At 43.1% G+C, this 17611-nt stretch overlaps 3 protein-coding genes and 1 long non-coding RNA gene across 17 annotated transcripts in view; 2 read left to right on the top strand and 2 right to left on the bottom strand.

Annotated features, from left to right (window-relative positions):
- The window catches only part of RAD54L (RAD54 like), a 30377-nt gene extending 29756 nt beyond the window's left edge, over positions 1-621 (bottom strand). For 11 of the 12 annotated variants that reach the window (XR_014053265.1, XR_014053266.1, XR_014053267.1 and 8 more), the window contains exon 1: positions 1-621. Coding sequence is in view for 3 of the 12 variants with exons in the window: in XM_081488573.1 (XP_081344699.1) it covers positions 1-3 (3 nt within the window). In the remaining 9 variants the exon portion in view is untranslated. The other variant, XM_081488577.1, reaches the window with a different exon arrangement.
- Positions 413-5754, top strand: LOC145505766 (uncharacterized). The gene is made up of 2 exons (XR_014053282.1): positions 413-788; positions 5623-5754. It is a non-coding gene; the product is annotated as an uncharacterized LOC145505766 (long non-coding RNA).
- Positions 4548-17611, bottom strand: part of LURAP1 (leucine rich adaptor protein 1) — a 22008-nt gene continuing 8944 nt past the window's right edge. The window contains exons 3-4 of one of the 2 annotated variants that reach the window (XM_081488591.1): positions 11520-11570; positions 5718-11263 (exon numbers count right to left, since the gene is read on the bottom strand). In XM_081488591.1, the coding sequence (XP_081344717.1) occupies positions 10742-11263; positions 11520-11570 (573 nt within the window). In that variant the 3' untranslated portion in view covers positions 5718-10741. Of the gene's footprint in view, positions 11264-11519; positions 11571-17611 lie in introns of both variants that reach the window. The other variant, XM_081488592.1, reaches the window with a different exon arrangement.
- Positions 10294-17611, top strand: part of POMGNT1 (protein O-linked mannose N-acetylglucosaminyltransferase 1 (beta 1,2-)) — a 24279-nt gene continuing 16961 nt past the window's right edge. Inside the window, exons 1-2 of one of the 2 annotated variants that reach the window (XM_081488581.1) lie at positions 10294-10402; positions 10936-11257. The gene's annotated coding sequence lies outside the window, so the exon portion shown is untranslated. The remainder of the gene's footprint in view (positions 10403-10935; positions 11258-17611) is intronic. The other variant, XM_081488580.1, reaches the window with a different exon arrangement.

Raw genomic sequence — 17611 nt, forward strand, 5'->3', positions numbered from 1 at the left:
CATCCTGGACCCAGGAATATAAAATGTCAAGTACCCATTAGGCAAAGGTCAAAGGCACCCAGCAACTGAGAATGTAGAACCAGCCTAGTAAAGAGCGGGCTGCTACACTTTTGAGAGTATGGGCTAATTCAAGGAGGAGGGATGGAGGGAATACAGCCAGGGGCTGAAGTTTGGGCCCGAAGTATGAAGAGTGTCGGTCTCCAGTTAGCCGAGGCGGGAGAGAAGGGCAGAAAGGAAGTACCCAATCAGAAATGGGTAGAGATCTAGGATGGGGGGAAGAGGCAGGGGAAGAGACTGCCAGATTGGGCAGAGGGGAGTCGGGATAACGGCCCCAGATGGACTTGAAGGCAGGGGGTAGCAGCGGGGGTGGGAGGTGGGGGAAGGGTGAAAACCCGAGGCCTGGGGAGGGCGAGTTCGGAGAAGGAATTTCCCAGGTCGGAGTGCGGATGCGAGCCTGAGGGAGGCCGAGCAGGGGTCCAGGCAGGAGAGTAGAAGACCCGAGCTTGGGAGGGGAATCCCAGGCGAGGCTGTAAAGAGCCGCAGAGCTGAATCCCAAGCACTGCCGCTTAACCTTCCTCTACCCAAAGCGCGCGTTAACAGCCGCCAGGACTCCCGGGACCCGCCAGGCCCGGTCAATCGAACCTCCCGCGGTGCCGCCACCGCACCGCTCATTGGCTGCGTTCGATGCGTTCGGCGCTCGCGCCCCAAGGATGGAGGCGGGCCAAGCCCTGCGGTCGCCGAGAGGCAGGGGCTGTGGAGCTGGGTTGGCTAAACGGACCAGCGAGGAGGTGGGACTTAGGAGGGAGGGCAGGGTCCGCGGTGGCGGGAGCGGTTGGGCGAGGTGGGCGGGGCAAGAGGACCAGCAAGGTTTTTGCGCTTGGGGGCAGGGCTTGGATTCGGGTCCATTGGCGTGTTCGAGAGGCGGTTGAGCTGCCTGGGAAGCAACTGAAGTGATGGTTTACTTCAGATGAGGCTGCGAAGGACTTGCGCCTGTGTGCAGAAGGCTGGGAAAGGGGGGCATAGTATGTGACAGAGCTGGAGAGGGGGTCGGGGTTGGAGTTAGATGTCGCTCCACTTCCCCCATCCCCACCCTCCGAGGATGGGGGCAGTTTTTCCGTCTGGACTCCCTACCACGTGGTCGGCTTAGGCTGTGAAAGCTCCCAGGGGACTTGATTTTTAGGTCTGGGGTGTCTCGAAGAAAGCTACCTTCCTTTCCTAGGCAAAACCGTGCTGGCGGCAGTGTGGCTTTGGAGTCAGACCTAATCCTATACACTCAGTCTTCCTGTAGGCTCAGTCTCTTAAAACGTCAAGTACTTCATAACGAAACTGTGTATTATATTAGTATTTTGGCTATTCTGAGAATTAGATAAATTAATGTGCTTAAATTTCTCGATATAATGCCAAGCACAACCTAGGTACTCACTAGTAAGGGGTATACACATAGCATTTATTACCAGATACCTGTAAGTTTTTTAGTTATAATCATTTAATAAAGCTGAGCGCTGAAGAATTGATGGCTTTTGAACTGTGGTGTTGAAGAAGACTCTTTGAGAGTCCCTTGGACTTCGAGGAGATCCAACCAGTCCATCCTAAAGGAAATCAGTCCTGAATATTCATTAGAAGGACTGATGCTGAAGCTGAAACTCCAGTTGTGTGATAGTTTGAGCATTCTTTGGCATTTCCTTTCTTTGGGATTGGAATGAAAACACCTTTTCCAGTCCTGTGGCCACTGCTGAGTTTTCCAAATTTGCTGACATATTAAGTGCAGCACTTTCACAGCATCATCTTTTAGGATTTGAAATAGCTCAACTGGAATTCCATCACCTCCACTAGCTTTGTTTGTAGTGATGCTTCCTAAGGCCCACTTGACTTCACATTCCAGGATGTCTGGCTCTAGGTGAGTGATCACACCATCGTGATTATCTGGGTCGTGAAGATCTTTTAGATTAGATTAAGAGACTTGAAAAGACATCAAATGTATTAAATGAAGTAAGTCAGAGAAAGACAAATATCATATGATATCACTCATGTAGAATCTAATTAAAAAAATGATACAAGTGAACTTATTTATAAAACAGAAACAGACTTACAGATATTGAAAGCAAACAGATGGTTACCAACAGGGAAATGTGTGAGGGAGGGCTAAATCAGAAGCTTGGGATTAATATACACACACTACTATATATAAGATTGACAACCAATAGGGACCCACTGCATAGCACAGGGCATATTCAATATTCTGTGATAACCTATATGAGAAAAGAATCAATATATGATATGTATAACTGAATCACTTTGCTGTACACCTGAAACTTATACAATGTTATAAATCAACTACACTCCAATATAATAAAAAGACATCAAATGTTTTCAAATGGACAAGACTATAGTATCTACGGATGTACATTTAGATGATAAAACTATAAAAAAGATACAAAGAAGTGAATACTGTAGTCAGGAAATGGTTGCTTATTGGCAGCAGAGTAGTGTTAGTTGCTCAGTTGTGTCCAACTCTTTGTGATCCCATGGACTGTAGCCAACCAAGCTCCTCTGTTCATGGAATTCTCCAGGCAAGAATACTGGAGTGGGTGGCCATTTCCTTCTCCTGGGGATCTTCCCAAGCCATGGATCAAACCTGTGTCTCCTGCATTGCAGGCAGATGCTTTATTGTCTAAGCCACCAGGGAAGCCCAAATATAATGTAAGTGCTATGTAAATAGTTGAAGATGAGTGGCAAATTCAAGTTTTGTTTTTTGGAATTTCATGGAATTTTTTTTTCAAGTATTTTCCATCCTTCGATTGAATCCATGGATATGTAGATATGAAGGGCTGACTGTATTTTCTTCTCTCTAAATATCAAATTCCTAGCAAATAAATAATACCATATACACTTTCAAATTAAATCCACAAGTTTTTTGTTTGTTTGTTTGATTTTGCTTTAACCTGTCATGTAACATACTGCCATGAGTCTTTGGAGGTGGCATCTAAGCAAAAAAAGCTGCATATGGTCACTCTCTGTATGAGAGGTGTAAATAAGTAAGGAGACAACATTTTTGTGGACTATTTTTAAAGCATGATAAATGGCATTATCAACATTATTCATGATTTAAATATTATGTATACATTACAGATCATCTCCATATCAACAATTATGTAAGGGGAACACTCAGTTCAGTTAAGTTCAGTCGCTCAGTCGTGTCCAACTCTTTGCGACCCCATGAACCGCAGCACGCCAGGCCTCCCTGTCCATCACCAACTCCCGGAGTTTACCCAAAACCACGTCCATCGAGTCAGTGATGCCATCCAGCCATCTCATCCTCTGTCGTCCCCTTCTCCTCCTGCCCCCAATCCTACCCAGCATTAGGGTCTTTTCCAATGAGTCAACTCTTCACATGAGGTGGCCAAAGTACTGGAGTTTCAGCTTCAACATCAGTCCTTCCAATGAACATTCAGGACTGATCTCCTTTAGGATGGACTGGTTGGATCTTCTTGCAGTCCAAGGGACTCTTAAGAGTCTTCTCCAACACCACAGTTCAAAAGCATCAATTCTTCGGCGCTCAGCTTTCTTCACCATCCAACTCTCACATCCATACATGACCACTGGAAAAACCATAGTCTTGACTAGACGGACCTTTGTTGGCAAAGTAATGTCTCTGCTTTTAAATATGCTATCTAGGTTGGTCATAACCTTCCTTCCGAGGAGTAAGCGTCTTTTAACTTTATGGCTGCAATCACCATCAGCGGTGATCTTGGAGCCCCAAAAAATAAAGTCTGACACTGTTTCCACTGTTTCCCCATCTATTTCCCATGAAGTGATGGGACCAGATGCCATGATCTTAGTTTTCTGAATGTTGAGCTTTAAGCCAACTTTTTCACTCTCCTCTATCACTTGCATCAAGAGGCTCTTTGGTTCTTCTTCGCTTTCTGCCATAACAGTAGTGTCATCTGCATATCTGAGGTTATTGATATTTCTCCCAGCAATCTTGATTCCAGCTTGTGTTTCTTCCAGCACAGTGTTTCTCATGATGTACTCTGCATATAAGTTAAATAAGCAGGGTGACAATATACAGCCTTGACGTACTCCTTTTCCTATTTGGAACCAATCTGTTGTTTCGTGTCCAGTTCTAACTGTTGCTTCCTGACCTGCATACATGTTTCTCAAGAGACAAGTCAGATGGTCTGGTATTCCCATCTCTTTCAGAATTTTCCACAATTTATTGTGATCCACACAGTCAAAGGCTTTGGCATAGTCAATAAAGCAGAAATAGATGTTTTTCTGGAACTCTCTTGCTTTTTCGATAATCCAGCGGATGTTGGCAATTTGATCTCTGGTTCCTCTGCCTTTTCTAAAACCAGCTTGAACATCTGGAAGTTCACGGTTCACGTATTCTAGAAAATAAAAAATCTTATAATGTTCTTATACAGTGCTTGGCAGCAGAAGAGGATTATAATTGGGATGGGGCATATAGACAAAACTTCTGGGTAGGTTCTAGTTCTTGACATGCCAGTGGTTATAGGAGTGTTTAATAATTCATTAAGTCACATTCATTTTGTGTGTTTTCTACACTTGTGCTTTATTTTACAATGAATAGTTTTTTTAAAAGAATAACAAGGCAGTGTTATGAACAATTTTATGCCGATAAATTCAACAACTTAATTGAAACAAATTCTTTGAAAAACACAACTTAACCAAAACTAACTCAAAATGAAATTAAAAGTTGGAATACCTCTATATGTATCACAGAAATTGAATTTATCAAAACCCTCCCCCACAAAGAAAACTCCAAGCCCAGATTATTTCTCTGATGAAGTCTATCAAATAGTGAATAATGCTACCAAACTTACAAAAATGCTTTCAGAAAACAAAGGAGAAAGAAACACTTCCTAACTTCTTTTAAGAGGCCAGCATAATCCTGATACTAAAACTTAAACAAAAGTTTATCAGAAAATTAAATAGCTACATTTTATTATATTGAGGAATTATTAATTTTAGGTGCAATAATCATAAAAGTCCTTATATTCTAGAGGTACATAATAAAACATTATAAATAAACTTGAATCATATCTAGTTTTGATTCAAAATAATCTTGGTTAGGGGAAGAGTAGTTGAGGGAATAAATAAACCAAGATTGACCAGAGTTGATAATTATTGAAGCTGGGTGATGGATGCATGGAAATTCATTATATTATTTTCTTTACTATTGTTTACACTCAAGATTTTTCATAATATAAAACAAAAAATAACTACAAAATGATTAAGAGAAATTAAATATATTAAAACGATAAGTTCACAACAATAATTTAAAAGAAAGTAAAACAAAACAAAATCATTGAACACCAAGTTGCTAGGACATCGACTTACTATTTGAAAGGGATAAATAAGGGCAGAGCTTTAAGCGCTTATCTTGCCATTCTGGTATGAACTTTATTTCAGGGTAACCAAATGGACCTGAAGGATGTAAAAAAGTTTTTCTGTAGAAAATTAGAACTAATAGAAGAAAAAATAATAGCATTAGAGAATAATCATTTTGTAACTGCCAGTGAAATAACCAATTTACAAAACGGTCATAAATAGATGGTAAAACAATTTGGTGAAGAACTGACAGAGAACGTTATAATACAGGGTCAGCCTATCACCACCTGAAAATGGAAGGAGCCTAGGACATGAAGTGGGCAGTGAAGGAGAGCCGTCCAACCAAGAATACCTGTATTGCTGTGTAAGTGAAAAATAAATCTTTATTGTGTTAAATCACTGTAATATGGGTCAATTCATTATAAAGGTTGGCTTACTTTAGAAGTATATCATTTCTATATATTAAAACACATAAGCACATAATTATATTTCAAAGATACATACATATCCAAACACATACTGAACACATTGAAGTATGTGTCTGGGTCAGGGAGAGGAATGAGAATAGGGATCAGGGATTAAAAAAAGAAAATCAAACAAAAAGGGGCCTGGTATCAACTGATGACAAGAGGTCACCATGCTCCACGAAGCATGGTTTAACAAGGAATAAAAAAATAATAATTTAAAAGAGAGACAACTAATTTACCCTTTGTAGAGAGAGCTCAGGCCAGTGTTAGCTGGTAATTATCTTCTACCTTGAGGAGGAACAAGGTATGATTCTGAAGAGGAGGCAATGTTGAAGACAAACCTGTTGGAACCCTCCACTACATTCACCAGGGAAGTCTCAGGTCTGAAGAGTTCCCTAAACTGAGACTTTCTCCCAGGTATGACCTTCACTCTCAGCCTTTTGGTAGTGATGCAGGAGGCATTTGCCATTCTCTAGACACAGGGCCTGGGCCTGGCTATCTCCCCTTGGCACCACCTCTCACTCCAGGCTGAAGGAGGCTCGACACAGCTGAGAGGCTTGTTCTGGGCCTGGGTGCATCTTCCTGCCCTCCCTCCATCTCTGATTAAGGAGGGCTGAATAACGGTCCTTTCTCCAAAGATGTTCAAGTCCTAATCTCCAGAATCTGGGAATAGTTTACCTTATATGGCAAAAACGACTTGGAAGATATGGTTAAAGTAGGGATCTTGAGATGGGGAGATGATTCCGTTATCACAGTGGGCCCAATGTAAGCACAAGGATATATAATCACAATGTAATCCTCCTAAGAGGAGACAGGAGAATCAGAGAAAGATGTAAGAATGGAAGTAGAGGTCAGAAAGGCGAAATACTATGTTGCTAGCTTTGAAGATGAAGGAAGGGGCCATGAGTCAAGGAACACAAGCAGCCTCTAGAAGCTAGAGAAGGCAGATAAATGGACTGCCCCCTAGAGTCTCCAGAAGAGGTTACCAACTCTTTAACTTAACCCAATGAAATTGATTTCAGACCTGTGACCTCCAGAACTGTAAGATAACACATTTGTGTTGTTTTAAGTTTGTGAGTTTGTCATAGCAGCAATAGAAAACATGTACCTTTACACTCTCAGGTGCTGTTTCCACAGCTACCAAGAGCAGTCTCGCCTCTGCCTTTACCCTGGCCCTGCTGCTGGGCAGCATAACCTGTTCTCCTAGGAGAGTAAGGTCTGCGAGAAGGGAATGGGGAATCAGGGAAGACTTCCTGGAAGCCCCTGCAGTCAGACTGACCTAGGTTCATACCATAGTTCATTTATTATCTATCTGTTAATAATGCATTATTTAGTGTTGCTGAGAATGGAATACTTTAAATTTCCTATTCCTACCTAATTAACCACTTTTTAAATTATAAGTCACATCTCTTCCTGGGTTTACACACATTTATTCCTCCATTCTGGTGTTACTGAACACCCAGTATGTGCCTGGCACCATGCACAGAGTGAGCCTGAGGCCATTGTAAGCTCCAAACAGTTCTCACCTAAGCTGCCACTGAGCTCCCAGTCAGTCCAGTGCTCAAGTTCACTACCCCATCCTAAATGCAGGCTCTCATACCTGAGCATTCACATGGTCTCACGTCTCCTCGATGGACTCATCCCAGCAGCATCACCCCTTACCCTCTCAGGTGCTGCTTCCACAGCTACCAAGAGCAGTCTCACCTCTGTCTTTACCCTGACCCTGACAAATGTCTGCAGCCCACTTAGAGGATAGTATGCTCCCTCTGATCATATTTTCAAGACTCCATTTTCATCTCACTCTTTTTTGTCTTTCTGCATCTCTCTCCCTTTTCATGTCTTCTTCTTTTAGCTCCTAAACAGGTCCTCTTCATAACCTGGAAAGGTCTAAACTAACAGGAGAGCTAAGCCTTAAACAGCCAGTACAGAGGCAGGTAGGAGGGACCAAGGGTGTGTGTTTACCGGCTTCTCTGGAAGTGAAATTAAATCTAAGGTACTGAGACAGGATATCCAGGTTACCTGGAGTTCCCAGGCAGCCCCACTCACTCACCTCTCTAGCCTCTCAACACCCGCATATGCCTATCCAAACTGAGCTGTAATCCCTTGACTTTGAAGCTCCCAACTCCTCAGGATCCATTTAAATTTATCTCTCATCTCCCACCCCTATCCCCTGCTTCTAACATCCAGGTCTGTAATGTTGAGTTCTGATCCCATGATGTTGGGCCTACTCACCCTGCCTTCCCAGAAAAATATTTGGTCCAGGACTGATTTTCCTTGTATCCCTGGTCCAGATTAATGCACCCTTTACCCAATTCTGGTCGAAGGGTCTCTTTCCTCAGGCCCTGTGGCTCTTTCTGTAAACACCAAGCTGCCTCTCTAGGACAAGGTAAGAACCTGAGTGTTAAAACAGGGAGAAAATTGCTTTCAGATCCTTTGGGCTTGGGTGATGTTGACAGGATGCAGTGGGGGAATGGTCTGGCCAAGTGATGGAACTTTGGTGGACGAGCAGGTAGGTAGGTGATCTGGGTTCTTTAACCTGAGGATCCTCACAGAGTTACCACGGGCAAATCTGGGGCACTCTGCCTTCTCTAGGCCTGCCTCTCTAACCTGTCTGTGCAATGAGAGGGCTGGTCTTCATTAAGGTTCTATTTGAGCCTGAAGGTTTCACCCAGCTACTCCAGCAACGGTGCATAATGGCCACAAGAGGGCGGACAACCTCTTCAGCTCAGAAGTTTGTAGATAAAATGAACCAGCAAGCTTAAAAAAGGAATACAATGGTTTCAAGCAGAAAGGTAGTTACCCAAAGTCACCACAAAATGGCAACAGAGTCAGGGTACTGGGAAAGGGTACTTGAACTCCCAGCCTAAAGGGAGTTCAGGAGCCCCGAGACCAAGAGGGATGGTAAGGAGAGGGCTGGTGGGCAGCAAAGAAGAGACTGATTTACATTCTTTAGAGATTTCAATCCCTTTGAGAGGAGAGGAGGAAACAGGGACTTTAGAGGAGAGCCACAAATCAAATGTATTGCCCGAAAATGATCTGGGTGGGGGTTTCGGAACAAGACTTGAGGAGTTTATGGGAACTAGAGATGAACAACTTGGCTTCTGTCCCTTCCCCAGCACAGAATGAAAAGTAGAGAAACTGCAGGAGTTATTCTAGGATTTGAGGAAGATTCCTCAAGTCAGGAAGTGAAGTTGCTTAGTTGTGTCCGACTCTTTGCGACCCCATGAACTGTAGTCTGCCTGGCTCCTCTGTCCATGGGATTTCCCAGGCAAGAATACTGGAGTGGGTTGCCATTTCCTTCTTCAGGGGATCTTCTCAACTCAGGAGGGCACAGCAAATAGGCAAGGATCACCTGACATCCTTTTTTTCTCCTTTTTGCCTTCCAATAATCTATTAATAGTTTCAGGGCCCAGGAAAGACAGGGACCAACATAGGGGCAGTACCTGGGGTTCCGAGGGTTAATTTCCAAGAATTCATACTCTGACATCAGTCATAGTCCTCATCTCCACCCTCTCCCTGGGCCTGTCCCCTAAGTCCCTTTGGTGTAACTCACTACGGCTCTGGGACCCAGGACCAGAGCTAGTGCCCGGCTTCCTCTGCAGTCCCAGGAGTCTAGAGCTTGCTCTAAGAGAGGAAGGAAAGCAGTCTTTCCCTCCTACTCTCCCCCTCCCAGGATGAGGGCCCTAAGACCAAACAGCTTCAGTCTTTCTCTGCCACGCCCCCCATTGTAACCCAGACGAGGGGATTCCTTGTGTCCCAGCCACAGGCCGGCATCCTAGTGTCCAAATGGTGGAAGGTCTGGGGCAGGATGGGGGAAGGGGAATCACAGGATCTGAGAAGATATCTCCCCCTTTTGGAGATTCTGGTACACCCCAAGCTTCTCCCTCTGGCTCCCATCAGAAGTTGAAGAGACAAGGCTGAGGGACTCATCTGCATATTAAAGGCCTGAGGCCCAGAGTAGAAACTGAGAAGGTGTGGAGACACAAAGGCTGAACGTTCCAGCAGACAGATTTGGAGCCAGAATACAAGAATGGGGGCAACCCAGGGACAGAGTAAGACAGAGGACTATGGCAGGGCAGGCCAAACAGACTGTTGAGATCTGTAGGTGGAGGCCCCTGCCAGTTTCCTCCCTAAAAGCAGAGAAACAGGAGTGCAGGCACCAGACAGGCAGGTGGTCAGAGAGAAAGTGAGAATCCCTAGAATAAAATGAGAACTCCCTGTTTAAATAGAAAGAACCTTTCTGAGAAGTGCAAACATCTGACTGAGAAACTTTCCTGCCAGGAGGGTAATATATTCCCATTCACAAGAAGGAATGGTAGGGAGAATAAATAACATGGTCTCACTTAGCAGCAGGGGCTCAAATACCTCTATATCTATCATCACTAAAAGACTGGTACAAAGGAAAGGCTAATCCATCCTGGCAGGAAATGACATCATTCTTCAGACAGGAAGCGGTGGCCCTACCAACCCCAAAGGCTTCTGGGAGAGCCAATCCATGGAGGGTTGGCCCTGAATGTCCATGTCCCTCCACAGTCCTCCATATTGGCCAAGAGTGGGGCTAAGGCTCCTAGAAGTTGTTTGAGGTAATCACACCCCAGTCCCTTCATCAGTGATTTCATAGGGATGCTAAACCCTCAAATCCTTACCTAGTTTTAGGGAAAGGAGAAGAGATACTATCACACCTGGAGCCACAGGTCAAGCCTCTAGAGTCCATGTATCTGTGGAAATAGCTCTAGAGACCCAATAATTGAAGGTTAAAGGCAGAGCCTCCCCATGGACCAGAGGGATGGTAAGGCCAGGTTTCATGGTAACTGATTTCAATGCAGCCTCTTCCTAATTCCAGATAGAGGGAGAACAAATTCAAGGGAGACCAGGGCCTAGTGATGAAAGAGCCATAGGAGTACAAAAGGGTGGAAGAGTTGTTACAGGAAGGTCACATCATCCTGGCACTGGCCCCAGTACCAGTGGGTCTCAAAGCCCAGCTTGGCACTCTCATCCTCTGGCGGCTCAGGAGGTGCACCTTGCAGCCCCTCCCCTGGGGGTTTCCATACAGCCCTCAAGCTCCCTAACCTGGTGGCTGTCAGGTCCACCTCAGTCCTGGCCCTCTCCTCACCAGGTATAACCTTTGCCCAGTCCATCTCGGGACAGGGAGCCCCAGGGGGGCCGTGTTCATCCAGCTCGCTGGGTGCCACTGTGTCCAGGAAGCTGCCGATGGAGACACTGTCCAGCCGGTCAGTGGAGCTGGTGTCTGGCAGGCTGTCCCAGCTGCCTCGCCTTGAGCGGCCTGGGCTCCCGCCTGTCAGGCTATATTGGCTGCTGGTGAGGCTGCTGCAGTGGCTGGTCAACGTCCCCCTCTCCTCCAACAGCCAGCGCACTGCCTCAATACCCTCGTTCAAGGTCACCAGCTGCTGCAGGATCTTCACGTCGATGGCTCTCAGGTAAGCCTAGGGGAGCGGGAGAAGGAATCAGTCCCAGGTTCTGGGCCATGGGTTTCCCCAGTGTTTCTAGAGGCCTCTACCTTGTAATCCAACCAACTATGCTTGACTTTCAAGAACCATGTAAATAGAATGGTTTGGACTGTAGGCTTTAGAAGCTTAAAATCTCACCTCTACAACTGATCAGCTTTATGACTGTGGGCAACTTTCTTCCCTTTGTTGGGCCTGGGTTTCCTTGTTTGTGAAATAGGTTTAAATGACTCACCTCACAGGGTGGTTGGGAGAGTTTTGAGATGTTGTCTATTAAGTACAGTACCTGGTATAGAGTAAGATCTCAGTAAATATTAAATATTAAAATCCAATCCTACTGAGATTTAAACTTCACAGATATGATATTTACTACTGAACCAGTCCAGATTCACCAGTAAGACTTAGAAGCAGTCATCCAAAAAGTTGCCTTAGAGGGGGCCAAATGTTAATTGGGAAATAGATTGGACCAAACAGAGGCATGAGCTGGGGGCGTGGCATAAAGAGGATGCTAACCTGGTGCCCCAGTCCCTTTGGGGTGTGGCAGTAGTTGCTGTGGGGAGGGAAGGGTTGGCTAGAGCTTCAGAAGGTCAGAATCCTGCTGGCTGGGGATTTGGGGCTTCTCTCTACTATACACCAGTCCCCCTGTCTGCACTGAGTGCAACTCTGACTTACTGGGTAATCTCTAGGGTCCTTTCCAGCTCAGATACACTGAGTTATCTTCCCCAAGCACAAGTCTGAACTTGTCCCTCCCTTGCTCAAGAACCTTTAAGGGCTTTGCACTGCTCTCAGAAAATAAAATCTTTGGACTATTTTAGCAGCAGGTATTCAAAGGCCTGTCATAATATGGCTCGTGCTCATCCCTCTAACTTCATCTCTACCATATTTCCATGGGAACTCCACGTCCTGCCACACATAACTTTTAAAATTTCATTTCATTTAGTTTCACTTTTAATATAAGTAATAGATGTACATAGATTAAAAAAGGAAATAGTTCTGCAAGATTTGTTAAGAAAAGTAACAGTTTCCCCATCCTAAATCCCACTTGCCAGAGACAACTACTATTAATTTTTTAGCTGTTTATTTTGTTGCCTGCATGCCCAGTTGCTTCATTTGTGTCAAACTCTGTGCAACACTACGGAATGTAGCCAGGCTCCCCTGTCCGTGGGATTCTCCAGGCAAGACTACTAGAGTGGGTTGCCATGCCCTCCTCCGAGGGATCTTCCCAACCCAGGGATCAAACCCATGTCTCACATGTCTCCGGCATTGCAGGTGGATTCTTTCCTGCTGAGCCACCAGGGAAGCCCATTTATTTTGGTACTTACCTTCTAATTTCTAAATAACTGCTTAGTGATTTTTAAGTATTTTCTATTGACTTTGTACATAATAGAAGGTTAAGGATTTAACTCTTTCATCCTACTCCCTTTATCTCTGCCATACTCATACCCTCCCCATTTTATTACAACATAATAAAATTAATTATTCAGGATTTACCTTATTAGAATTTGGAAATGCTACTCACAGCTAAGCCATGTGGTTTACTCTGGTTACTTTTCCTTTTTTACAACTTTAAGTTTTCCTTTTTATATAATAATTATTATCCTTATTATTACTGTTACTACCGCAACTATTTTGCTTTGGTATATTGTTATCAGTAAGTCATCCCTAAACTCTCTCCCAGTAGTCTGAATTTCCCTCTCAAAGCTTTATTCTTTTTAATTGAAGTATAATTGCTTTACAATGTTGTGTAAGCTTCCACTGTACAACAAAGTGAAACAGCTGTATGTATACATATATCCCCTTCCTCTCGAGCCCCCCTCCCACCCCCCAACCCATCCCTCTAGGTCATCGCAGAGCACCGAATTGAGCTCCCTGTGCTATACAGCACCTTCCCACTAGCTATCGATTAGACACATTATAGTGTATATATATATCAGTTCAGTTCAGTCGCTCAGTCATGTCCGACTCTTTGCAACCCCATGAACCGCAGCACGCCAGGCCTCCGTGTCCATCACCAACTCCCAGAGTTTACTCAAACTCATGTCCATAGAGTCGGTGATGCCATCCAACCATCTCATCCTCTGTTGTCCCCTTCTCCTCCTGCCCTCAATCTTTCCCAGCATCAGGGTCTTTTCCAGTGAGTCAGTTCTTCGCATGAGGTGGCCAAAGTATTGGAGTTTCAGCTTCAACATCAGTCCTTCCAATGAACACCCAGGACTGATCTCCTTTAGGATGGACTGGTTGCATCTCCTTGCAGTCCAAGGGACTCTCAAGCGTCTTCTCCAACACCACAGTTCAAAAGCATCAATTCTTCGGCGCTCAGCTTTTTTTGTAGTTCAAATCTCACATCCATACATGACCGCTGGAAAAACCATAGCCTTGACTAGACGGACCTTTGTTGACAAAGTAATGTCTCTGCTTTTTAATATGTTGTCTAGGTTGGTCATAACTTTCCTTCCAAGGAGTAAGCATCTTTTATACATATCATTACTACTCTCCCAATTCATTCCACCCTCCCCAAGACTTTTAAACATATCACATGTTCTATCTATTCCCTCTTCTTCGAGGCAGTTTCTGACCTGCTCCAATCTGTCCCTGCTGCACAAGTATCCTCCAGAGACCTATCTCCCTTCACTATCACCTTGGAAATTCCCTTTGCCTCTCTCTTGAGTTGGATCCCAATTTCTGGATCCCACATCTTTTTTATTGATTTACTCTTTAATGTATGTGTGGCGCTTTTCCTCCAGTAGCTTCCCAAGAAAAGTCTGCATAGACTATACCTGCATAGGAGGTATATTTGTTGAAGCTTCACGTTTTAAAACATTGTTATTCATTCCTCACACTATTAGCTGATTAGCTGAGCATAGAAATCTAGGTTGAAAATAATTTTTTTGTCAGAATTTAAAGCATTGTTCCATCGTCTTCTAATTTTCAGTGCTACATTTAAAAAGTCTGATGCCATTCTGATTTATTGTATGTGACTACCTTCCCACTCTTTCTAGAAGTTTTTAGGATCTTCTCATGATCCCATGTCCTAAATTATCACAATGATTTACCATTGTGTGATTCTGCTTTCATCCACTGAACTGGTCATTTGTTGGGCACTTTTTATCTGTAGGCTCATGTCCTCCAGTTCTGGGAGATTTTAATTATTTCATTGATGATTATATATATATAGATATATATAGATATATATATATGTGAAAATACATATATACATATATGAAAGTGTGAAAGTGTTTAGTCACTCAGTCATGTCCGCCTCTTTGCGACCCCATGGACTGTAGCCTGCCAGGTTCCTCTGTCCATGCAATTCTCCAGGCAAGAGTACTGGAGTGGGTTGCCATTTCCTTCACCAGGGGATCTTCCTGACCCCGGGATTGAACCTGGGTCTCCCACATTGCAGACAGACTTTTAATTATCTAAGCCACCTGTCCACCTATACACGCACACACTCACACATTTTTGTTCTTCCTGGCAATATCTTTATTTGGATAGAAGTTACGCTGAATGGATCCTCTATTTTTTCTCTCTTCCTCCTCTTCCTATGTGCATTCTAGTTCGTGAAATATTTTAACATTATCAATGCTTCTGTTGAGATTTTCATTTTTTCCTATCATGTTTTTATTTTCAAGAGTTGTTTCTAGATCTTGGAATTTTTTTCTTCTTCTTCTTTTTCTTTTTAGTTGTGGCATGCAGGATCTTTTACTTGCAGCATGCAGAATCTTTAGATGTGGCATGCAGAATGTTTAGTGGGATCTAGTTCCCTGACCAGGGATTGAACCCAGGTCCTTTGCATTGGGAATGCAGAATCTTAGCCACTGGACCACCAGGGAAGTCCTTACATTTTTCCTTTTATAACTTTCCATTTTTGTTCATGACTGCAATATTATCTCATCTCTTTAAGGATATAATTAACGATTGTTTAAGTTCTTATCTTTCTGAATATCTCTATTCAAGTTTTTTTTTTTTTTCTGTTTGTTTAAGTCCATATACTTAAAGGGTTTCATCAGTCTTATAATCTCAAGCTGCTGCTCACACTTCAGACTGGTCTCTAAAAAAGCTGATTGGCAACTCTGTGCCTGAGGCTTGCCAACCCTGAACCTCACTAAGAGTTATCCAGTGAGGCTGTTCAATTGGGTAAAGTAGATAGTATCTTTTGAGTGTGTGTGTGTTTTTCTCTTGGGTTCATAAGATTCACTATATGATACCCATTTAGAGAATATAATGTAAGCAAAGCTGCCATTATTCTGGGAGCCAAGTAAGGGAAAGGCTGGGATGGGTATTACATAACATTTGGTATATTTTAATTTAATCCCTCTTGCTCTCAGACTCTGCTTGGTGTCTCCCAATCTGGAGATCTTTAGTTTTATTATTTTTTAAATATATATTACTTGATAAGTGTTTATTGAACTATTCAGGAAATAACTGCTTCACTCAGACCAACAATGATAAGCCAGAAATAAGACTGAGTATTTGTACACTGAGAAAAATATAGCCACTGGAATTAAACAGTCCTAGATTCAAATTCTGGCTTTGCCACTAATGAGCCATATGAAATGGGAATATTTTTTTCCTTTAAGCCATCATTTCTTCATGGTAAAAGAGGATACTCTTTAAAGGTTTATTAAGAAGTAGAAGGAACATTCACAGGCATGGCATACTGTCTGACAAGTATTCACTAATCAACAAAAGGTAGCTATACCTATTATTATAATTAACTTATCTACTATGGCATAAGCACAGAAAATTTTGTACCTGAAATTATTTGTGTTTTTGGAAGAATATCCCAACTTGAATTCAATTAAACAAATGATTATTGGGTACCTGGATCTTCTAGTAATTACACAAAGACAACCTAGACAGCATATTAAAAAGCAGAGACATTCTTTTGCCAACAAAGGTCCATCTAGTCAAAGTTATGGTTTTTCCAGTAGTCATATATAGATGTGAGATTTGGATTATAAAGAAGGCTGAGAACCAAAGAATTGATGATTTTGAACTGTGGTGTTGGAGAAGACGCTTGAGAGTCCCTTGGACTGCAAGGAGATCCAGCCAGCCCATCCTAAAGGAAATCAGTCCTGAATGTTCATTGGAAGGACTGATGCTGAAGCTGAAGTTCCAATACTTCGGCCACGATGTGAAGAACTGACTCATTTGAAAAGACCCTGATGCTGGGAAAGATTGAAGGCGGGAGGAGAAGGGGATGACAGAGGATGAGATGGTTGGATGGCATCACCGACTCAATGGACATGAGTTTGAGTAAACTCCAGGAGTTGGTGATGAACAGGGAGGTCTGGTGTGTTGCAGTCCATTAGGTCACAAAGAGTTGGATACAACTGAGCAACTCAACTGAACTGAACACAAAGATAATGGAGAAAGTCTGCCTACTTAACAGAAGCTTACAGCTTCAATAAGGAGATCTGGACATAAATAACTGAAGTACCATAGACTATACAGACTATTAATGACACAAGATAAAAGAGATTATATTCAATTATTTCATGCTGGGGACAAATAGATTAAAGGTGAAACAATTTAGTCCATGACCAAACTAAATCCATTAAACAAAACTTCTCATACTAAAAATGCTTCTCTTGCTTTATTTTCTTCTCCCTTCCTTCCTCTTTCCTCCCTTTTTCCATCCCTCCCTCCTTCCCTTTCTTCCTGCCTTCCAGACTTCTTCCCTTCCTTCTGTTCCCTTCTTTCCAAAACGTACATTTCTAGTCTTCTGCAATGATAAAGGAGTAGTGGGCAATTAGTTGCCCAGTTGTGAAGGGAATCTTAAAGAGTATGATTCTTAGATAGACATTCATCAACCCATTTGTGTTCAGCTCCATCTGCACCCTCAGTTCCAGAAATATCTGAGAACAGCTCCTGAGACCTCTGAGGGGCAAAATGGATTGCTTTTCTGCTTTCTTCATTGCTGGCTTAGAATTCAGCTTTTTTCAAGTCTGCTTAGTTACTACTCTTCCTTCTGCTTTCAGCTTCCAGATTTTATTCCTATCACCTTCTCTCCTATTCTTGTCCTAATGGCTTCATGGCTTTAAAAATAAGCTTTTTACTGTCTTTTAGTGGAGTTTCAAGAGGGAATGGAAGTAAATGCATGTGTTTAATGTTCCATCTTGAACTGGCATTCCCATTGACTCTATTCAAGGCCCAACTCAAATGTTGCCTCCTCTAGAAAGTCTTCCCCATACTTCTTCAAGATGAAATTACCATACAGTCGTGGAACAGTATTTATTGTTTTTTATAGGCATGGCATTTTGTAGATAAAGAAGACAAGACACCATTTCTTGGCCTCGGAGTTCACAGTCTAGTGGATAAGAT

This window comes from Giraffa tippelskirchi, chromosome 5 (assembly GCF_054371585.1).
Source record: "Giraffa tippelskirchi isolate mGirTip1 chromosome 5, T2T-mGirTip1v1.2.pri, whole genome shotgun sequence".
Taxonomy (NCBI): Eukaryota; Metazoa; Chordata; class Mammalia; order Artiodactyla; family Giraffidae; genus Giraffa; species Giraffa tippelskirchi.